This window comes from Armigeres subalbatus, chromosome 3, assembly GCF_024139115.2.
Source record: "Armigeres subalbatus isolate Guangzhou_Male chromosome 3, GZ_Asu_2, whole genome shotgun sequence".
NCBI lineage: Eukaryota > Metazoa > Arthropoda > Insecta > Diptera > Culicidae > Armigeres > Armigeres subalbatus.
The window spans coordinates 237,520,163-237,542,089 of NC_085141.1; the positions used below are offsets into that span (position 1 = coordinate 237,520,163).

Here is a 21,927-nt window from a genome sequence, read left to right on the forward strand (position 1 = left end):
TTTTTGAGAATCTATAAAGATTAGGCATAAGGACTCTCTTATTTCAGATAAAATGTTATAAATTCCAGTATTAACGCTTTTCTTTTCAATATATTTCTGTTTTGCAGGTCTCTGGTCTTCCAATCGCCAATGAAAACCGACACGTAGGGGAAATAGCCTCGATGTCCTTGGAACTGCTGCAAGCCGTAAGGTCGCATCGAATCTCACATCGTCCAAACGAAACACTTAAGCTGCGAATCGGCATACACACCGGTCCGGTTGTGGCCGGTGTCGTGGGACTTACCATGCCCAGGTATTGTCTGTTCGGCGATACAGTCAACACGGCATCGCGGATGGAATCCAACGGTGAAGCGCTTAAAATTCACATATCAGGTCAGTGTAAGGAAGCGCTTGACCGGCTTGGTGGCTACGTCGTGGTCGAACGGGGCCTCATCTCGATGAAAGGGAAAGGTGAAGTGATGACATACTGGCTGGAAGCAGCGACCGATCGAGCCATCCAGAAGATGCCAGTCGACTACAAGGATCTACCTCCGCCGCTGTTTTGTAGGCCACGACGATCTCCACGGCTGACCTACGACTCGCGACAGCCTAGTATCATCGCAATCGCTAATTACACTGCTGGCAGCCGAAGGCAGTCCAGTGCGCTGAAAGATCTCGAAAGCAATTACAGTCTGCATGGTTCGTCATTTGAACCGTCGGTGCGAGACTCGCCCCGTGCCCAACAGCGAAAGCTGGATCGAATTCCACTGTGCATCAATGACGACTCCCAAAGTACTTTAGAACAGCAAAATGCAATAGATAAAACCCATTCTAGTGATAGTCTAGTGAAGAAAGTCATCTTTAACAATAGCAGTAAGAGAGTTAGGAATAAGCTCCGTTCCATCGCGTCTACGGATGATTACCACAACATCAACACCACGGGGACATTCCTGCGGGAGAGCCGCTCGTTGGATCCGTTCCCCAGTGATGTCCGGAAGCGGCTGGAAAGTATTAAGTTGGAAAGGAAACCTCGCATGGTGCAGAAGGGCTCACAATCTTTGGATGCTGGAGTCAGCACGATCAGCAGCGAATCGATCGACAAAGACCGGTCATCGAAGATGATCATAACGACGGTACCGGAGGACTACATCCAGGGGGACGGCCACAAGTATCTGAACAACAACTGCAACGGTTCCATTGGAAACAATGAGGACTCGCACTGTCCGCTGTTGATGCGGCAGACCTCGCTGGTGACCCCGGGGCAGGAAGATAGCCTCAGCACCCACAAGCGGTGGTACTCGTTGGAGAACGTTGGCGCACCGGACGAGGACAGTTGCAGCAAAAAATCTCTTACGCGCGGATCTATAAAGTCGTGGCTGGTCGGTATAATCGGGTTTAAAACGAGTGAGTCTAGTTTGCGGAAGGTGGGAGTGTTGCCGGTGGGTGTGGCCGGAGTGACGGGTTTTGGGGAACTACAGTCGACACCGGAGAAGGAAAGTATGGTTTGATGCGGCACGTGGTTTACACAGGAGGAAGTCTAAAATGTAAAGTGAATTTTTTTTTGTAATTTTGAATTTTCGTTAAAGTGGTTTTCAATGTTTGACGGGATTGACCAAGAGACCTCTACAGCCAATCACATGTTTGAGGACATGTGTTTGACTGTTTACGGAAATAAGTATTTAGACTGCGCCGATTTTTTTCAGGCCACTTAAAATTGTTTCGGTGTCATTTGGCCTTGAGTTCTACATTTATCCTTTCTCGTGCTGCAAGTTCCAATGTTTTTGCCTTTCTCGTACAAATAAGTTGTTTCGAATGGCTATCATTTCTCTCCAGAAACGAACCAATGTGTGTGAGTTCTACGAACTGTACAAATTTCTGTCTGTCCGTGTGTATGTATGGGTACGTATGTGTGTGCACGAAATCTAAAAAAGATATTAGCCAACTTTTTATATAGAAATCTTAAACCAATTTGCTTGCAAAAAAGCCTAGTTGATCACTATGGAATTTGCAACGATCGGCCATTGGTCTTGAAAGTTGTGAAGAAAATGGTATATCGAAGCATATATTGTTGCTGTCATGACGCAATTCTAGGAAGGCGGCACCACTATTTGGTGAAATAATTTGATTCTTTTTAAGTTGATTCGTTGGAAAGCCTAAACAATATGTATAGAAAGTGTGTTGTGTGAAATGTCACAAAAAATGGGTTTTAGAAAATATCCATGCTAAAGTGTTTAACCATGTATGTGATATGTGATTCAGTGAGAAACAATGTACTTCTGTTTCTGAAAAAATAAACTCTTCAGGTCAATCTCATCGATATTGAAACATTCATCATCTTATTCCATTTGACCAAAATCGTTTCACACCCCATCCATTTAAAGAATGGAAAATATCTTGCGTTATTTTTGGTATATTCTTCCCGCTGCACAATCCACACATGGAAACAAACTAAATATTAAAGATCTGAAGGATTTAAAACAAATGTGCAACATTTCCGCAGTTTTCTGTTTGAACTCGATATGCGTTCTTTTGTGCCACTAATTTCGCCGAAACGGTGAAGCAAAACAGTTTTAGCTCTTAAGAGACTTACAAAACAAAACAAGAAAAGCAAACCACAAATTAGGATCATGTGAGAAAATAAGTGCCATGTTGAAAACAAAACACATACGAAAGTTAATAAAAGAAAACCCATCAAAACTAAAATAGCAATCAATAAAGCAGAGATTGTATGATTAAAAGGAAAGAAAATGAACATTGTCAAAAGACAATTTTAAATTCGGTTTCTTTTTTGGATTGCAAGTGATTGAGGGAATGAATAACAAAATAAGTAAACATCAATCAGGACTTTCTATTCGTTCATTACAAACATTGCATAGTTTTAAAGAATCACAGGCTGTGAAGTAGGATAAAATTAATTGATAACATTACAACTAGGGGTTTTAAAGTGTACCGAGTCGTCCTGTTTCAAAGGTCCGGCTTGGAAATCAAGATGCGTTTCGTTCTGACTAAATGTATCATAGCAAAAATGTATGTTAAATAATTAAGAAAACTGTGTAGCAGAATGAAATTATTGATTTTGTTCAACTGTCTTCGTTTACATTTTTTTTTTTGAAAAAGAAACCGATCAGATGCGCTTAGATGTTTTGTAAAATAGACTATCAGATGTTGTGGAACCAGCCAAATAACATTAAAGTAAGGCACAATATTTCTTCCATTCTTTCAAGTTGACTTCTTATTTGGCCACAACGCGACACATATTCAACAATATTCAAAAATTGAAAACAATTTAATAAAATGTACAGTTATAAAAAGAACGAATGGTTTTATAATACATGTGCGTTTTAACAAAAATAGATCAAAGTTGCTGAAAAATGAGTAGATTATTTCGGCCATTCAATTGATGTGAATCTTCAAGATATGTGTGTACTTTAAAATTAGAAGTGTAGTGATCGCATGGGAAGTCACGTTTCTAGAGAAATCGAAGAAAAATGATTCACAAAAAATAAAAAAATAAAACTATTATGTGGCGACCTTTATTCCTCCCTTCACCACGGGAATGGCAACAGCGCTGCATAGACAACATAAAAATCAAAAACAATCATGGTTACCATCTTTTCGCCGACGGAAAGCGGATTTTTTTTTCGGTTTTATTTGATTGAATCTGGTCATCAATAGTCGTTTAGGAATATTATGTAGCAATCATGAGAAGTATCTCCCCCGAACCAGAATCTCGCTGGTTTTCCTCATTAGCACACTGCAACAGATTACAAAAAATAACGTAGTCAAGCGATCTTGACATTTCTTTCCTCGTGTTGAATGCGAATTGATTGTCTTCGGAGAAGCAAACCTGTCTGTTACATTAGCTTAATGAGCTAGGTATCATCTAGTTTCATATTTTTAGAAGTGTATTATTGCTGGTTCATATGCAGAAAGTTTCAATTTTCAAACAAAGTAGGAAGATTTCGTCACACAATAATGTACATTGGTCTAACTAGGAGCTGCATTGTATGAAATGTGTATTTATTATCAGAATCAACAATAAATATATAAAATATGAATAGTGTTGCGTTTTAATAATTGTTTAGAAATTTCGCATCTTTCAATAAAAAAAATACTTACAGAAACGTTATCAACTTTCTAAAATTTGTGGTTATTTACTCGTTTTATGACAAGTAGCCAATATTGTTATATTCTGATTAAGTTGCATCCCTCAGAATGGTAATGATTTTAGTAGCTCTTCTATTTTCGGAGCAGGTTCTGCTAGAGTGGATGGGTTGCTGGCAATGCTGGCAGCATTTTGGTTGATTTTTGTTACGAATGAATTAATGTGACACAGTAACAGCATTTTTGTTACCCGAACACCGGACGGTATACATTTAAGGACAAGCCTCCCGGAATTCAAATCTAAATGCACGCTTCGGAAGCGTTTCCCGACGAAAACATAAATGCTATCCTCCCATGCGCTTGAAAGAGAAAGATGATTGAACGTCCAAGATCTTTATATATTGAAAGTCCTGAGTGTAGTGTCCTGGGCCCTCGTCGTTATCCTGTCCGGTCCGCAACTTAGCGATTGCTATGAATCCGGATCCTTGCACGTCTTCTTCACTCCTCTTATTCGAGTGTCCCTCTCCCCAGTCCCTTCTGACAGCCCTCCCCTGTATCACCGTTTCCGTGCATTAGTGCCCATCATCCACTATGACGTCAATAGAACCCTACACTGAGCATCCACCTTTATAATTTTGCCCCGGCAGGGCGGCCTGGAGCAGAATACTTCTATTTGGCTTCGGATTTTAGATAGATAATAAGAGAAATGAAGAAATATTTCCAATTAAAAAAATTATATTCAACTCTGACCTTATCACTCTTCCTCGCTACGGCACTGGTCAACTCACTGCTCTCATTGAGGGGCCCCTTCGTCGGCGGCAGCACAGTAGCGGCTATACGGAGGGTCTCTCGCTTTCTTTCTCCTTGGTTCTTCTTTCTTCTTCACTTGCCTTTTTCATCTCCTTCTTTGACTTTTTCTTCTTCTTCACAAACACAGGGAAGAGCAAGTTCCTTTGTCGGATCTCTCCTGTTCTGATTCTGCGTAATGGTGGACTGTGTTCAAGAATTAGTTCAGCCCTGTGCCTTTATCATTCCCAGAATATTTTTTTACATTCCAATCGGCCATCCGTTAGGGCCGACGATAGTAATCGGTAATTTCTACCGCTCTCGTACTCTCTGCCTGACGCGGAACAGCAAAGCCTGGGATGGAAGGCTGAAAAATGTTTTGCCACCTTTGGTTGGCTTTCTCCCACGGCGTAGTTTTTAACGATTTGGAGCCGAGCACCCAAGTGAAGCAACCTGTTTCGAAAAACCTCTTTATTCGGACACCTGTACCCCAAATCCTTCTTGATGGACTCAAACTTGCCATGACAAATACCCAAATAAAATTCAACATCACCTTTGAAGAAGCGAACCACAGGATCAGGGGCCTGCAGCTCGCTAGCCAACAGCCCACGCAAACGACGACGCCTTTGGGGGAATGATCCCAAGTAACCAAAAGTTCCTTTAAGAGTATGTTGTTGTTGTCCCGTTCACAGGGGTTCCATCTTGTTCTAGGAAGATGAGGAAGATGCATTCTCAGATTCTCACAGCAGGTTGAAGTCGCTCAAAGTTTCTGCCATCGACACGGGCGAGACGGGATCCACTTCGAGCGACTTCAAGCTGTTCATTAGACATGATTACTTGATATTGATTAGGAGCTCTCGATGAAAAACAATGCTCGAATTTTGTATATTGTTTGGCAAAGCACAATAATTCCAACCTACAAGATCACCTCGAGCCAACCGGGAATCAAAGCTACTTACGACTGGCAAATATTGTACCCTTACATATTAATCAATCTGATATTAGTTCTATTATGTTATTATCATGTATAAATGAAGTCTAAATAAATATAATGAATTATCCACCCATTGTCACCTCCAACGGCGGTGGAACGTACAACTTCAAATAATGTTGAAGGATCATGAGGCATGGAATAATTAAAAACATAGGTATTTCAAAACCAGCCTAACTTGATAGAACATTACGCTTACTAATACACATCTTCGAATGAGCTTTGATTTCAAAAACGTTGCAATACGTTAACATCAGTTACTAAACAAGCTTAGAAAGCATCAATTGCGTGCGACATTTGCATGCAACAAAAAGTAGCTCAAAGCACAGGTGTGCTTTTTTTCCGTACATGTTATCAACCATAGATCATTAATGTCACTGTTGTCAATGATTATCTAAAAACTAAATGAAAATATAAAGGATAGAACATCCACGGAGTCACCCAAGAACCGGATTTTTGAAAGAAGGCCCGGAGACCCTTCTTTACTCTTATTCCATACTATTTGATGCTTCGATTTATTAAAATCCGTCAACATTCTGATGATGCCAAACTCCTTTTAAGTTTATATGAAGAATGTGTGAAGATATTTCGGAAATCTGTATTTTAAAACTTACTAACGTTCCCGAGCAGCACACATGTGGTATTAAGATTTCTGTTACCTACATGGAAATGAATTCGGTCACATTAGAGTTGCAGCAACAAAAACGGTCTCAATTGTGCTGCTAGGGTTATTAACACTAGGATTTATTCGCTAAAAAACTTACGCGGATACATTCGTGCAGAAAATCGTTGCAACTTAATTTTCAAATGACTATATCTCAGTGGTTTTTCAACCGATTTTCTCAGTTCTTTCACCAACCTCTTAGCCATCTCTTCTAGTTTCTGGACATTGCAAAATATGGTATCTAGGTAGGGCCGGATTTAGCCGAAAGGGGACTCCGGGGCCGACAGCTTGTGGGGGCCCCAAAATGTTCAAAAAAGGTTGGTTTTGGTACATTAGATATGTGGAGGCCCGGGGCCACGACCCCCTCCCCCATAAATCCGGCCCTGTATCTAGGGTTCAATTTTTCACTAGGGCTGTGGGAATAAAGCAACGGATTTAGAAAAATGCGATTTTGGAGATATATTTCATTACCAAAAAAGATATCTATGCATGTAGTAATGATGGAAATGATAAAATAACACATAAAAGACATCACCCGGAACATAAGAATACATTTTGAGCATCCCTACTATGCATACGATGATAATTCGGTATTTTTTTTCTACAGGATGTATGAAGCTTCAGAAAATGTTTTCTATAATCTGTAAACTATACACGAAACATGTGTGATAATAAAATATGATGTACTAGGATCTCCGAACTGTCCTGGAATTTGAATCAAATGGTCTACCGAATCAACCAAGAGTTCCATGATGTCCCCAACCGCGGATTCAACCCAATCATGTCCTTCGAATATTTGTCTTCCACCTGCGTCTCAAATCCAGGCATAGAGATCTTCAAATGGTCCTGGAGTATGAATAAAATGGTCTATTGAATGTACCAAGGCTTTCATGGTGCCCCCAGCCGCGGTATCAATCCAATTAAGTCCTCCGAGTATTTATCTTTCACTTGCGTCTCAAATCCAGCCATTTGAGTTGTTGTAAGATCTCCAAATTGTCCTGAAGTTTGAGTAAAATGGTCTATCGAATCAACCAAGGTTTCCATGATGTCCTCTGCCGCGGTATCACCCCAATTATGTACTCCGAGTATTTGTCTTTTACTTGCGTCTCAAATCCAGGCATATAAGTTGTTGTAAGATCTCCAAATTGTCCTGGAGTTTGAGTTAAATGGTCTATCGAATCAACCATCAACCAGGCTTCCATGAAGTCTCTAGCTTGTCTTTCACTTGCGTCACAAATCCAGGCATATGAGATGCTGAAAGATTGTCGAGACGAGCCAGTCCAGGGCTGAAAGTCTCGCTAATAAGGACAAAAAAAAAATGTTGAGAGATATCCAAATTGTCCTGGAGTTTGAAACAAATGGCCTACCGAATCAACGAATGCTTCCATAATGTCCCTACCCGCAGTTTCAACCCAATTATTTCCTCCGAGTATTTGTCTTTCACTTGTGTCACAAATCCAGACATATCAGATGTTGGAAGATCTCCAAATTATTCTGGAGCTTAAATCAAATGGTCTACCGAATCAACCAAGGGTTCCATAAAGTCCCTAGCCATGGCATCAACTCAATTACGTCCCCCGAGTATTTGTCTTTCTCGTGCGTCACAAATCCAGGCATATGAGATGTTGTAATATCTCCAAATTGTCCTGGAGAAATGGCCTACCGAATCAACCAAGGATGCCATGATGTCTTCAGCCACGATATCAACGCAATTTAGTGGACATAATTGTTTTTAAATTATTTACCAAATGAACCACGACTTACAAATCAACCCTGCCTTGAAATATGTCTCCAGCAGATGTTTTTATTTAATCCTCCGAGCTCATGCACATGTTTGGTACCTAAAAATGCGATGTTATTAGTCCCCCAAATTTTATATTTTAATTTATCTTGTTTTCATAAACTAAATAAATTAAGCGATCATAATTGCATATATTTTATTTTTTTATATTTTCATAATTACCGGGACCGGCAGCGAACTGGTACATGCCAATGAGGACTAGCGGTCGATTGATTAATTTGCAACATTTAATTAACGAGCTTCGAAAAACTTTCGTGCATCCAGAACTGGATACCCTAGTGCGCTTAAGAATATACCAGAGACGCCAACAACGGGGTGAAACGTTCCAGGAGTTTTATTTTGACATGGACAAAATGTTTCGATCCATGATTAGCCCCATGGATGATAGAGAAACATTTGATATTCTACGACGAAACCTGATTACAAAAAGGCTCTGTTGTGGAAGCCAGTTCAAGACCTACCCCAATTAATTGAAGCAGGATACCTTATTGATGCGTCCAACTTTTTCATGTATCAGAAAGTATTCGGTATTGAAAAATCTGTTAATATAATTTCCCAAAAGAACCCCCCATTCAAAATTCTAGTTCCTCTCGACAACAGAAGTCGAATACTGGACAAACTGAGTACTGGAAAAACTCAAAATCGACTGTTTTTGTCGATTCCACCAGACAAGCCAAAGTTTTTGAAGGCAAACGACAGGGGACTCAAGCCAAAGGAAGACAACAACGGGTCCGTTAAGTCATCGGCCCCCGATCCTCAGGAGGGTCCATCGAAATCAAACAGAACATTAGATTTCCTAGTATCAGGATTCAAGCCTCCCGCACCGAACGTACGTGTTAACTGTCGTCAGCCCGATCACCAGCTCGAGCAATGTCGTTCCATCAAAGGTCTGATCTGCTATGTCTGTGGTTTCAAAGGGTTTGATTCACTTCATTGCCCATATTGTCAAAAAAAATCCTCAGGCTACCGATAATGGTCTTGGTACCAACAAAATCATAGACTCTACAAATAAAAATAGGTAATCCATTCAACCGGAGTAAACACTAGTTCACGTAAACAGTTTCGTTCAACGTTCACACTCTACAAATAGAATTTTCATTGTTATGCGTAGATGTGACCAGGATTTTTTTTATGTACTCAAGGTTATCCGACTTGTCAATATCCCCAACTCAGCCATCTTGGATTTTTGGATGGAATTTATGCTCGTTTGTTAACGTTTTGCACTGAAAATGTATGTTTCCCCGCGCTGGTTATTCCCATCTACTGACGAAGTCGGATAACCTTTACATAAAAAAAATCTTGGATGTAACGTCCGTTTTCCTGGAAAGTAATGTTCGCCAGTACTTTCGAGTGGTTTATATCGTTAGTCCTGAAAGTAAAACAAAGATATAAGAATAAATGAAAATCTTGAGATTATGAACATCTCAATATTTTTCGGTTGTCGATTTGCTTATGCGACGTCGGGATTCAGTTGATTCATTCAGCCTGTATTCTGACAGATGCTTGTTCGAGTGGCGTCTGGCGTCTGCCTAAATGATTCACATCTCTAGCCTTAAGGTGCGTCTATTAGAGATTAATATATAAAATAAGGTCTTTTCGCCAATGATGCTCATCCAATTCTTAGTCCGTTACCGAAATGCTCAATCTCTAAAGATCTTTTTGAATAAATCGGAGTAGTGACGGACGGTAGTCAAATATTTAAGTTTAGAACATAATCATGACACATCGCTGGAGACCAGAGTCACGACGATGATGGTCAGTAGCAGGACTATCTACTAAGGGAATCCCTGAAAATTGTGCGGAGTTGATTCAATTCAACATTGATGCCCTATGACCCTGATAATGTCTTGATAATATAACATATTCGATAAGGCGATCATATGCTAAAGTAGGCAATTCCATGATGACGTAACAATACTCTTGTCACTGGTATAGGAAATAATTAGTTTAAAGGTAGAAGTTTAGGTGTGAGAATGGAATGTATGTTTGTATTGAATGAATGTCAATGGAGGACGCGTCCAATGAGTGATTAACATAAATGCAGATGAATAAATGAGTTAACAAAAATCGTTAGGTTTTTCCAGCTAATAATTGAAGCTGGGAGTTCAGACAATTATATAAGGTGAGGTATTTACTTATTTGGTTAAGAGAATAAATGGACCACAACAGAAGAGCGACAATCGAGTAACCCAGGAGGACAACCTGAATTTTTACCTAGAAACTGTTCAAAATTTTAAAGATCCAGCTGTAGAATTGATCAAATAATTACAAGTCGTTAATCCGATATTTTGTTTTCCAACAATAAATTGTCATATCGTGAGAGAGGATAATTGTTACCGATGGTTTCGGTTACAATAAACAAGGCACAACATATTTTGGGAACATTAATTGAAAATTTAAAAAAAACTAAAAGTTGTGAATTAAAATAAATAAAAACATTGAATTGTTATTAAAATTTAATCTTACCTCTATTGTTAATCTTACGAATACAAAACCTATACTGTAAAAAAACAAAGAAAAAACCTATATCTAATGGAGAATGTGAAATTATTTTGGATTCAAATTTGTCTGAAAAATAAATTTGTACCCCTCGCGAAACGCAACCTATTATCAAAAGAGATAAAATGAAATGCAACAACACATAATCCGGAGATAGGCAGCTCGGGAATGGACGAGACAAGGAGAGGAATACGATGGAAGAAGAAAAGAGATGAGAAAAAATGAGGAGGAGGAGATTGAGTTCGGAAAGGCTCGTTCATTCTAGTCTGGGTTTGGAAGCCGATATAACGTTTTCTCAAAAGTGCCTCGTTTAAAAAATACGTTTAAATACGGTTGAAGTGTGGTATGTAGAGTGCAGGTAGACTCGAAGTTTTGGTTGTGGTGAAGATTTTGGAAAATATATCCGTTTTATCGAGCACGCTACACGCTCTAATAGAGAGGTCCAAACTAGCCCACGATGAGTGGAGTGAGTTTGAGAAATTCACACGAACGCTCAACGGGACCCTTCGGAACACGCCCAGTCGCTTTCCGGCGTGCCCCGGGATTTCAATGAACCCGGCCACACAGATTCGCGAATCAACAGCTTACGGATTGCAAGAATCGTTCATTCGCATCACTAACGCGTGGTGAACGTCTTAGCCACCTGCCAACCTTCGCCTGATAGGATCAGTGCCCAAGCCCGGGCGGGGAAAAAACGGTCGCCGAACGAATCATCCATCGAAGCCGGCGGATTTCTGCCGAGTAGGTAGCCAGCCCTTTCGTGTACACAGCGTACATCACGTGCGCAAGAGGTGCGTGACCATCTTCCCTTTCTCCTTAACCACATCGACGACTCACCGAAGGGCCCCAACGATCTGCAGCGACGACGCCACCGATATGAAGACAAATTGTAAAACCCAGAGGCGTCGCGTTCAGATGTGCAACCTGTGCACTGCACAGGTAGCAATTTTGTCCCTAACATTTAAACTCTCAATAGATTTCTTGTCATTCTTATACAAATATTTGGAGCATGTGCATTTATCATATGTTTAGTACAAATTTAACAATTGAGTATAAATACATAATCGTAAAATATGCACGGAATTTTTACAGGCGACATGTGATATGAGGGAACCGAAATGGTACGATGGGGGCGCGTTATATTTTACTCCACGATCCCGAAACGACGCACCGCCACATGTTGTCCATCACGTGCACTTTCAGCAGAGAACGGTTTGTCATGCATCATACACGCATTATTTTGTATGTAGGTCATCCGCTTTAACCGCAATCGGCGATGTATAGGTAGCCAAAGCGTTCATCGTTTGCAGTGCACGGTTTGGTGCCGATGCAGAAAAGCACATCGGTTTGGTGCCTACCGAGTAGGTGGTAACCCATACCGCTTCAAACAGCGCATGCGCGTTTGGTTGAAGAGCGCGCAATCGGAACAAAATAGAAAAAGAAAAGAGGCGGTGATTAAATGAATTTTCTGCTCTCTCAAAGCGTTCCATGGCGGAAGCCCGGTTTTGAATAAGCACATTGGATCACAACCGTTTTAATATTTCATAGTGATTGGGATTATGATGAAATTTTTCGTCAAATCCAATATCCAAAAGCTATTCGTATACCATGTAGACAACTTAGCGGGTAGAGGGATAGGAAAAATGTCCATGGTTAACACAAATTAATGAAAAATTGCATGATCAGATGTGTACGCTGATGGAGGAAGTACCTACACATCTAAAAATGTTCGACATCTGTCCACGTGGTATGAAAACAGCCCTTTGGAAAAAAATTCATCTCAGAAATAAACTAAAATAGAATAATTAATATTTGAGTAACGCTTAGATTACAGATATGTTCCGATTTTATCACGCTCCGATTTTGTCACGCTCCGATTTCGTCAACAAAATTATTCCGTTGTTATCAACAAGAAAATTCTATCATTTTTAGAGATTTAGCCTTTAAAGTAAACTAACTTGGGTTAGTTTTTGCTTAAATGTTGTATTTATAATATTTCAAGCACTAACGGTAATAAGACCGTAACTAACAACAGAGGACTTCCCCTCATCGAAATAAAAGTGATAAGATGCGGCTTTATTACTTCAGGAAGACGGATTGCATTGTTATGTAGCGTTCTGATATAACTGAAAAATCGTTGAAATACTTTTTCGGATGTTCTAGGCCGTCCAAACTATTTTGGAGTACATATCCTCGAATGCATCTTGAAATATGTCTACAAAAAAACTGTCCTTTCCTATGCTGAGATATATGCCTAAAAATATTTATGTGATCATAAGACATAAATAAATCGCCTGCTTTGAGCGTGTTTACAGCGGCACACTAGGAGTTAACTTTCTCAAATCAGTATGCTACCGTAATCTGGAAAAGTGACGTAACAGCTATTTTACAACATGCATGTTTTCCATTTTTCTGTTAAATAGTTCGATGAGTAGTACTCGTTAACACCTTTTTTGGAAAATGGCGTATACGTCACTTTTTCAGATTACGGCAGTATGGCGAAAGGCTTATTCTGATTTTGTCACTGCTCCGATTTTATCAACTGAAACTCACGGACCGTGTTGATGAAAACGGAAAAAATCTGTATAAAAAAAAAATTTGATATGTATGAGATGCTAATTACAAATGTTTATTACCTGTCTAATCATTCTTAATATATTTCAATTTTATGAACACATAATTATTAAGACTTGTCTCATTCTACGAAATAACTTGAATTAAAATTAAAAGATACCGTTTCATTGAATAGTTGTCTTATATGTCATATTGAAAAGCATTATGATTCCCCAGATTTGTTTGTTTTTCAATTAAACACACTTTCACTTTAAGTTTAGTTTGAGCTTAATTCGATAAACATCTTAGCTTAGAAGCAGATAGACGAAACATATGGGAAACACGGTTGAAGATAGATCGTTCATATTGGATGTGTCATTTAAGGTCCCTTTTTCAGGTCAGGTTTTTTTTCTCAAAATATTTCACTTTGATACGGGAAGCACGAACAATTATCAACTCGTCAAAATTTACATTATTGAATGCTTAACTTTTTTTCTACAACAAATATAATTTTAAAAAAAAGTATCACCGGCGCGTGCCGTGCTTACTCGTAATTTTAATGCTGATACATTGACAGCTACATCAAACAACTGAAAACCGAAATACACCGCTCGGTGCACAGGTTGTAGAATTGACCACGCGACGCCTCTGGTAAAACCCAAACCACCCCGTCACTCCCATGTTGAATAAAAATTAGAATACATCAATTTTAACTTTTACACCTATCAAATGCAAAGAGCATTGCCTATTTGAATTGGCATGTTGTCCGGTGGTTGGCAGGTAAGTAGGAGGTTGTTCTGTCTTCCGTGAGGTCTAATGTGACCAGACGTCCTGCGTTTCACAGGACGCTGCATTTTTCAGCTTCGTTTTACAAATTCATTACAATTCACACAACCTTGCAAATATTTTTCCAATTTTTGGTCCAAAATCTTTTGCGAAATGCACTTTTAGAGGATCCATTTTCAAGCCAGTGACGCAATCCAAGTAGGCATCCCGCGTTTTACATGATGCTTTCTGGTCACATTATTGAGGTCTAAAGCCGACCCTGAGAAAGCACCCAAGGTGAGCTGGCCGAGGTGTATGGACGTCGGCACCACAGAACGCGAGGACGTCCACGGTGACAACCAAGACACCAACCTTTTTGAATTGTTTCACCATTCTCTTCATAACTTTTGAAAGCAATGACCGTCGACTAGAGTGTGCCAATTACAAAGGGATCACCCGTCTGAACTCGGCGTACACAATTATGTCGCGTATTCTGTTTAACAGACTGAGACCGCTAGAAGATTCCTTCGTCAGCGAATACCAAGCAGGTTTTCATGATGGTCGATCAACGACGGATTAGATGTTTAGCCTGCGGATGATCATTGATGAATTCCGGGAGTACAACTTGCAGACTTACCAAAGTTCTTGTTGGTGTATCGGGTAACAACCCTCCTCCCCCTATTTTTTTTGGCGATAATGGACATCAATATGCTTGCCTATACGTTCCATTCTAGTGTCTTCTTCCGTTTACCTCAAGGACACCATTACTAGGACCTGATTGATCAACGATGATCGGATTTAACGAGACGTGCCCGAAATTCGACTTCGAATGACAAAGTGATGTTCTTAAAATTGAGGTTTCTAGAGTAAAGTTTCATTACATACACTGTCGGATGATTATTATAATAATAATAAATAATAAACATCATGAATAAAGTACTACATCTCATATACAAATACAAAGACCCAGAGTTCATAATTGGGTTGATACCGCGGCAGAGGACATCATGGAAGCCTTGGTTGATTCGATAGACCATTTTACTCAAACTCCAGGACAATTTGGAGATCTTACAACAACTCGAATGCCTGGATTTGAGACGCAAGTGAAAGATAAATACTCGGAGGACATAATTGGGTTGATACCGTGGCTAGGGGCATCATGGAAGCTTTTGTTGATTCGATAGACCATTTTACCCATACTCCAGGACCATTAGGAGATCTTTCAACATCGCCTATGCCTGGATTTAAGACGCAGGTGAAAGGCTATTACTCGGAGGACATAATAGGGTTTATACTGCGACTGAGGATATCATGGAGGCCTTGGTTGATTCGGTATACCATTTGATTCAAATTCCAGTACAGTTCGGAGATCCTAGATCATCATAATTTATTATCACACATGTTTCGTATATAGTTTACATTTATTTTAACAAGTTCACAGTAGACAACATGCTTGAAAACATTTTCTGAAGCATCATACATCCTGTAGAATAAAGTGGTTTCTAAAGGCACCGAATTATCATCGTATGCATAGTAGGGATGCTCAAAATGTGTTCTTATGTTCCAGGTGTTGTCTTTCATGTGTTATTTTATCATTTCCATCATCACTATATGAATAGATATCATTTTTGGTAGTTTATCTCCAAAATTTTTCGCAATTCGCATTTTTCTAAATCCGTTGCTTTACTTCCACAGCTCTAGTGAAAAATTGAACACCCCTAGATACAATATTTTGCAATGTCCAGAAACTAGAAGAGATGGCTAAGAGGTTGGTGAAAGAACTGAGAAAATCGGTTGAAAAACCGCTAAGATATAGCCATTTGAAAATTTAGGTACAACGATTTACTGAACGAATGAATCCTAGTGTTAATCAATTTTTTCATAAATTCAGCTGGGAAACTAATTGAAAACAATACTCCCCTCCAACCAATCTGGCTATATTAACTACATACGCCACAAGCGTAACTGTTTCATATTGATATGGATTTCAAATTAATATTGGACAATTCAAATTTTCAAAACGACTTATCTGCTTTTGTAAACAAAGATTCAAACGACTATTTAGTGATTTCGATAGCACTCCCAAGCAAATCAACAGCATCAACGCGTAGCAGAAACCTTCGCCTACGTGTTGATGGGGTTGACGTACGTGGGAGTGAATTATGTTTGCGACGACAGTACACTGAAGTTTTTTTACGCGTTTTTTTTTGCGCGGTTTTTTTTACGCGGATTCTTTTAAGCGGTGCTGACGTAAAAAAACGCGTTATTTAAAAAAACGACGTAAAAAAAAACCCATAGGTTAGACTTAGAAAATTTTATATGTTGGTGCCTACTGGGGACTTAGAACATTTTTTTATGCCCTTGCCTACTGGGTACTTATAATGGCCCCGTCCCCGTCTTCCTATTTGTTCGCTTGGTGTTGTTTGTAGGTCACAGTACGCTAGTATGGATCGTGATATGGTACATGGTTTTTGTGATATGAAACCAGGAATGTGTTCCGATCTATGCTCAAACTCATCCAAGAATCTCCTGAAATAAGGCCTTGAGATCTATGAAATAAGACCTTGAGATCTATAAAGATCTGTCCTCTTGTTTCAAATATGGTACATGCTCTGCGTAACTCATAGAATAGATTGTGTTCAAAGCATAAGTTATTGATCATCCAAAAAAAAAACCCGAAGTAAGGCCTTTAGTTCTACACGCGTAACCAAAGATCTATTCGCCTGTTTCAAATATGGTGAATGCTCTGTGTGTTTCATAGAATAGATTGTATTCAAAGCATAAGCTCTTGGTCATCCAGAAAGTTTCCGAAGTAAGGCCTTCAGATCTACACGTGTAACCAAAGATTTATTCACCTGTTTCAAATATGCTACATAATCTATGTGACTTGTAGGATAGATTTTAATCAAAGCATAAGTTATTGGTCATCCAAGAGATCCTTGAAGTGAGGCCTTTAGATCTTTTTGCTTTTTTGAATAATTCTGCGGTGAAGCAATTAATCCGAAACGATTTTGGCATTTTCTTCAAGGCATCCAGAGCTACTTTGATTAAGCAAGCGTATGGGATCTTGAAGCGTCTAATCATTCCTGATGCGATCGTTGAAACTGAGACAACGACCATACCTGGCGATCGGTATGAAGAAGATGCCTCTATGAATATTTTTCTGGTTTATCGGTTATAGAACAACTTGTGAAGAGACTGTAGCAAAGCAAAACACTTGCGTTGCTTATGGCAAATACGTTGACGCCAGGATCCTGGCATACAATCCGTAAGGAATTTTCCTACTATGAATCGGATTAAGGTCACTCCTTACGGAATCCAAGTTTCAAAGTGCTCGCGTTTTCGGGGGCACACCACTCGATACGGAAGCAATGCACAACTGTCATTTTTTTTATTTCACGCATGCTGCGACGCAGCGAAGCTAAATCAACAAAAATGACAGTTGTGTGCCACCTCCGCATCGAGTGGTGTGCCCCCGAAAACGCGAGCACTTTGAAACTTGGATTCCGTAAGAAGTGACCTTAATGGCAAGTATTTGACACTGATTTTCGACGGTCTTGGAACCATTCGTCCTACTTTGGTTGAACCAGAGAGGGCATTCTCAGTAGTTGGCAACATTGCTAACAAAATCCAATGCGGATTGGGAGATGAGTCGCTCAGTATGTATTGTCTACTTAAGTTTCGCTTTGCCCAGCTCAACAAGCAATGATTTTAACATTCGAAGTTTGTCAACAAATATTGTTTTTCATCCAGAAGTCCAAATCAAAAGTTTTTCTTTTACTACCTGAAATTTTCACAAAAACCGGTATTACCGGTATTGACTCCATCAAATACCGAAAACCGGTATTTGACAAAAATGGCCAATACCGACCACCCTAGATGCGACAGAGAGAATTACAGAGAGACCGCAAAAATCTCATCGCACCTACACGAACTAACTGTGATCGTGCAACAAATTTTGATGTGGCTCACGATGCGCAATGTGCGCTCTGGAAGCCTGGTTGAGATCTGTCTTGGCCACGTCCTTGCGAATGCTGAGGAAGGGGAAGGATGGTATGTTGAACACCTACTTAAGAAAGATGCAGCGACGACCTCCCATGAGTGCCACGTGAGGTTTTTGGAATTGTTAATGTGGAAGATTATAACAGTAGGAATGAATCGTTTTGGTAAAACGTGAAACACAGAAACAGCTAAGATTGAAATACAGACGGAAACGAAGGAACCTGGAAATGAACCCATGACGTCCTGCTTATAAGGCAGAAGCGGTAGCCACTAGGCCACCCAGCTCGTCTCGTCGTTTTGTGGTTCACAAAGTATTGTATGTACACAAAATCCATCTACATTCAGTTCGGTCAGTAGATGCACGTCGCCAGCCTTACAGTTCACGGAGGGTCGTCAACTTATCTTCAACTGATCGATTTATCTTGCTCGCTGCGTACCTCGCCTTCTTGTCCCCATAGTGATGGGCGATATTCAAAGGCGCTATCTGGTGGTGACCGATTCATGAGAGAATGTGCAGGTTGAGGATCAAGGACCGGTTCTTCAGCTTTAGCATAATCAACGTTCAAAGCCTACACGCCGGCAACACTGATGGTGATAAGGATCCATTCTGCCCCTACCCTGAGGGAAGTTAAGGATGCCATCAGACAGCTGATAAGGATGTTGTTGGAGCTGAGCTCATCAAAATGGGTTCCAGAATCCAGAGATCCAAAGGTCTTACTTCTGAAATTTTTGGATGACCAAGAACTTATGCTTTGAACACAATCGATTTTATGAGTCACGTAGAGCATGCACCATATTTGAAACAGGCGGACAGATCGAAAGAAACAGGCGGTGCTTATCGTGGCGCATCGTCAGATTCAATCAACTTGGAGAGGCAGAGTAAGCAGCATTTGATTTTCGCGAAACATGGGAAGAAGGATAACAATTGTTCGCACCATCGCTTGTGCCGGAGTTCATCGCACTGTAATTTATCCGGATAGAATGCATGGTGGAGTGATCTGTTGTCGTGTGAGTGAGTGAGAAATCCGAACCCTGCTCGCCGTGGAATTTGCAGCATGTGCTGTAGAAGGACCGATTGATTATAAAGCAGCTTCAAATAACAAGTGATTTTTTTTTCAATTGTTTTGTACTTATTACAATGGTGGGAGCCAGCGAAGGTTATCTCGTGCTACTGTCAACACAACGTGAGCAAACTAATGGAGACGCGTGGTTGTTCGTGAAGTGCATCGTGCATCCAAAAGAGCTCTGCGACTTCGTTTTGTTCGCTTCCTACATTCAGTATGCTACACAGGAGACCGTCCATTCAAGGCAAATTGGGCTTCTCTGCGACTTATGGTGAGTTATGCATGCATATTATGTATTTAGTCAACAATAAGGATCACGCTTCAAAAAATGAACACAATACAACTCCAGACACAAAGAAAGTATGTAATAATGATGGATGATGAGAATTAGACTGCAATCACTGCAAGTAAGCTGTGGCATCTTTAAGTATATTCTAGCAGACTCGCTGAATAACACTAATATATATCGACTTTTATCCGACGTATCTGCTAAGGATTTCTCTGTTTTTCTAACCAAATAAGGATTCAAACCACGTTGTTTTTATTAGAAAATTTCATTTTTTTTCAGATTCTTTATTTTTTCAATGTTAAATAATTTTTCGGATTTCCATTTTTTTCTTTTTAAACAAATACATAAAAATGTCCTATTAACTACCATGATCTGTAAATGCATTCTCCGGCGAGCGTTTGCGATCATTTCGCTCATAATGGGCTCCCGGTTTTTTTTCTTCGTGTGATAGTTCTCATATCTGTGTTCCAAATTAGATGATATTCAATGCTTTCAGATGTCCTTTAAATCAGCACCGTGAATCCGAAGTAAATGTTATTTAAACATCGTTTAAACCTTTTAGGATTGCAAACAAAACGATTCCGTATGCCAAATAGTTTTCCATCGTCGCTGGTTTCCTTTTTTTCGATTTTGATATTTTGAGTCCCTCAATGATGCAGTAGTATTATGTTTCTCATTTGTTCCTGTCATTTTATTACGAAATGATTACGATAAATTAATTAATGAAACGTTTACAATTTAACCCTATTGCTCCGCTTTGGGGGGTAATACGGGTATGGAAAAAATAGCTACCAAATAGGGAGATAGGTCTAATGGCATTTAACGTTTGACCTACAACTTAATGCTATTACGACACAGTATAGAATATACATTAGGGCATGTCGAAAGAAATGGTAAGTAGACAGTGAGCTTTCGATATAGTTTCGTAGTTTCTAGTTGTAAGTAGAGCACCACAGAATTAACAGAGCGTTTTTAGTTTTTATTTGAAGCATAGGGCAGAATAAAAGTTGCAACGTGAGATAAATTTCAAATGAGATAAGACACAAATTCAAGTAAAACAAAACAAGGGATTTCACATTGGGATAGATATGGACAGTAGTTTTTTTAAAGTTGAGAATTAAATATGGAGGAATAGCAGAAAGTTAGAATAAATTGAATACTGGTTGATGGGCTTCCCCCAATAAAAAAACATACCCAAATTACGCCTTATTTTTCGTTACATTAGTGTTTCTGTGTAATTATGGAAAACTTAGCCGGAAATTAATTCCCTTAAAAACAGATTTGAAATCTTTCTTCGAGCGTGTTGATATTTTGAAGTCTGTGAAATATAAAATAGTTTGTTTCTTCACATCAAATTGTTTTCTGTTTGTATCAGTCATTGATTGTATTCTCTTTCGAACAGTGTACCTGCGCAATAAAAAATCTTATCCTCTATATAGACTTTTCAATTTTCAAAGAAAACCTTAGACCTAGAGTCCGTTTGTTTTGCCAATATTCATTATTTTACAATGGTTTTTAAATTTACGAATTTTCTATCTGCTAGCTGCATTTCGAGTCAACTTTTTTTTTCTAAACAATTACTATCTTACACAATCTGTTTTTGTTTGTTTTTGCTATTGTTTTCCGTGATCCGTTTTTTGTGTATTGATAAAGTGTGAGAGTTCGTTTTTACTGATTTACTAATCTCAAAAGTTGTTCGTCTCTTCCGTTTTGTGAATGATTTTCATCACGCGCCTCGACCCAAGATAGGCTTAAGTGAGTTTCCTATTAATCTATCTGATGCTATTTTATACAAAGTTCGGTTTTTGTAAATTCTTTATCCTACTTATGTAATTATGTCTGCTTTCTCATTCACGTGTTGATGATTTTCCTGGGAATCAAAAACTATTTCCAGTTGTAAAAATGCTTGATTTGTGACAAAATAGAGAGATCACTAATTAAAAATTTTGATTTTCGATTACGTAACTTCCTATGGTAAAACTGAATAAATCGTTCTAACACAAATGTATGTTTCCACGACACCAAGTAGCTATTATGAGAGTTTCACGTTAAAATAAATAAAATAAGTTAACCTAGAAAACAGTTTCACAAGTGTACTAATGCTAGAGTTAGTCTTGACGTTTAGCACTAAATGGTCGCTGCCGACGAGCTGCTGTCAGACCTCCGTTTGCTGCACGGTGTTGGCCCACTTGACCTTGTTCTGCCTGGGCCGGGATGGCCCACCGGACGAAAGCGATGAAGTGGACTGATGTTGCTGCATCTGTTGGTGCGTCTGTCGCTGTGGTTGCTCTTGTTCGTATTCGGAATCGTCAATTTCGCACAAGTGCGTCGATAGATCGCTATTCGAATGGTTGAAGCTATTCAGATTACGGGGATGGCTAAGTAGGGAACTTCCTTCTCCTGAGGATTGAAAAGTGGAATTGTTTAGTT

At 39.4% G+C, this 21,927-nt stretch overlaps 2 protein-coding genes across 7 annotated transcripts in view; one reads left to right on the forward strand and one right to left on the reverse strand.

The window, feature by feature from the left end:
- The window catches only part of LOC134221113 (receptor-type guanylate cyclase Gyc76C-like), a 273,398-nt gene extending 270,303 nt beyond the window's left edge, over positions 1–3,095 (forward strand). Inside the window, exon 16 of the mRNA XM_062700306.1 lies at positions 108–3,095. Within this exon, the coding sequence (XP_062556290.1) occupies positions 108–1,487 (1,380 nt within the window). The 3' untranslated portion in view covers positions 1,488–3,095. The remainder of the gene's footprint in view (positions 1–107) is intronic.
- Positions 3,096–19,743: 16,648 nt separating this feature from the next.
- Positions 19,744–21,927, reverse strand: part of LOC134221115 (fat-like cadherin-related tumor suppressor homolog) — a 386,241-nt gene continuing 384,057 nt past the window's right edge. For all 6 annotated transcript variants that reach the window (XM_062700308.1, XM_062700312.1, XM_062700311.1 and 3 more), the window contains one exon: positions 19,744–21,897. In XM_062700308.1, coding sequence (XP_062556292.1) covers positions 21,653–21,897 — 245 coding nt within the window. In that variant the 3' untranslated portion in view covers positions 19,744–21,652. The remainder of the gene's footprint in view (positions 21,898–21,927) is intronic.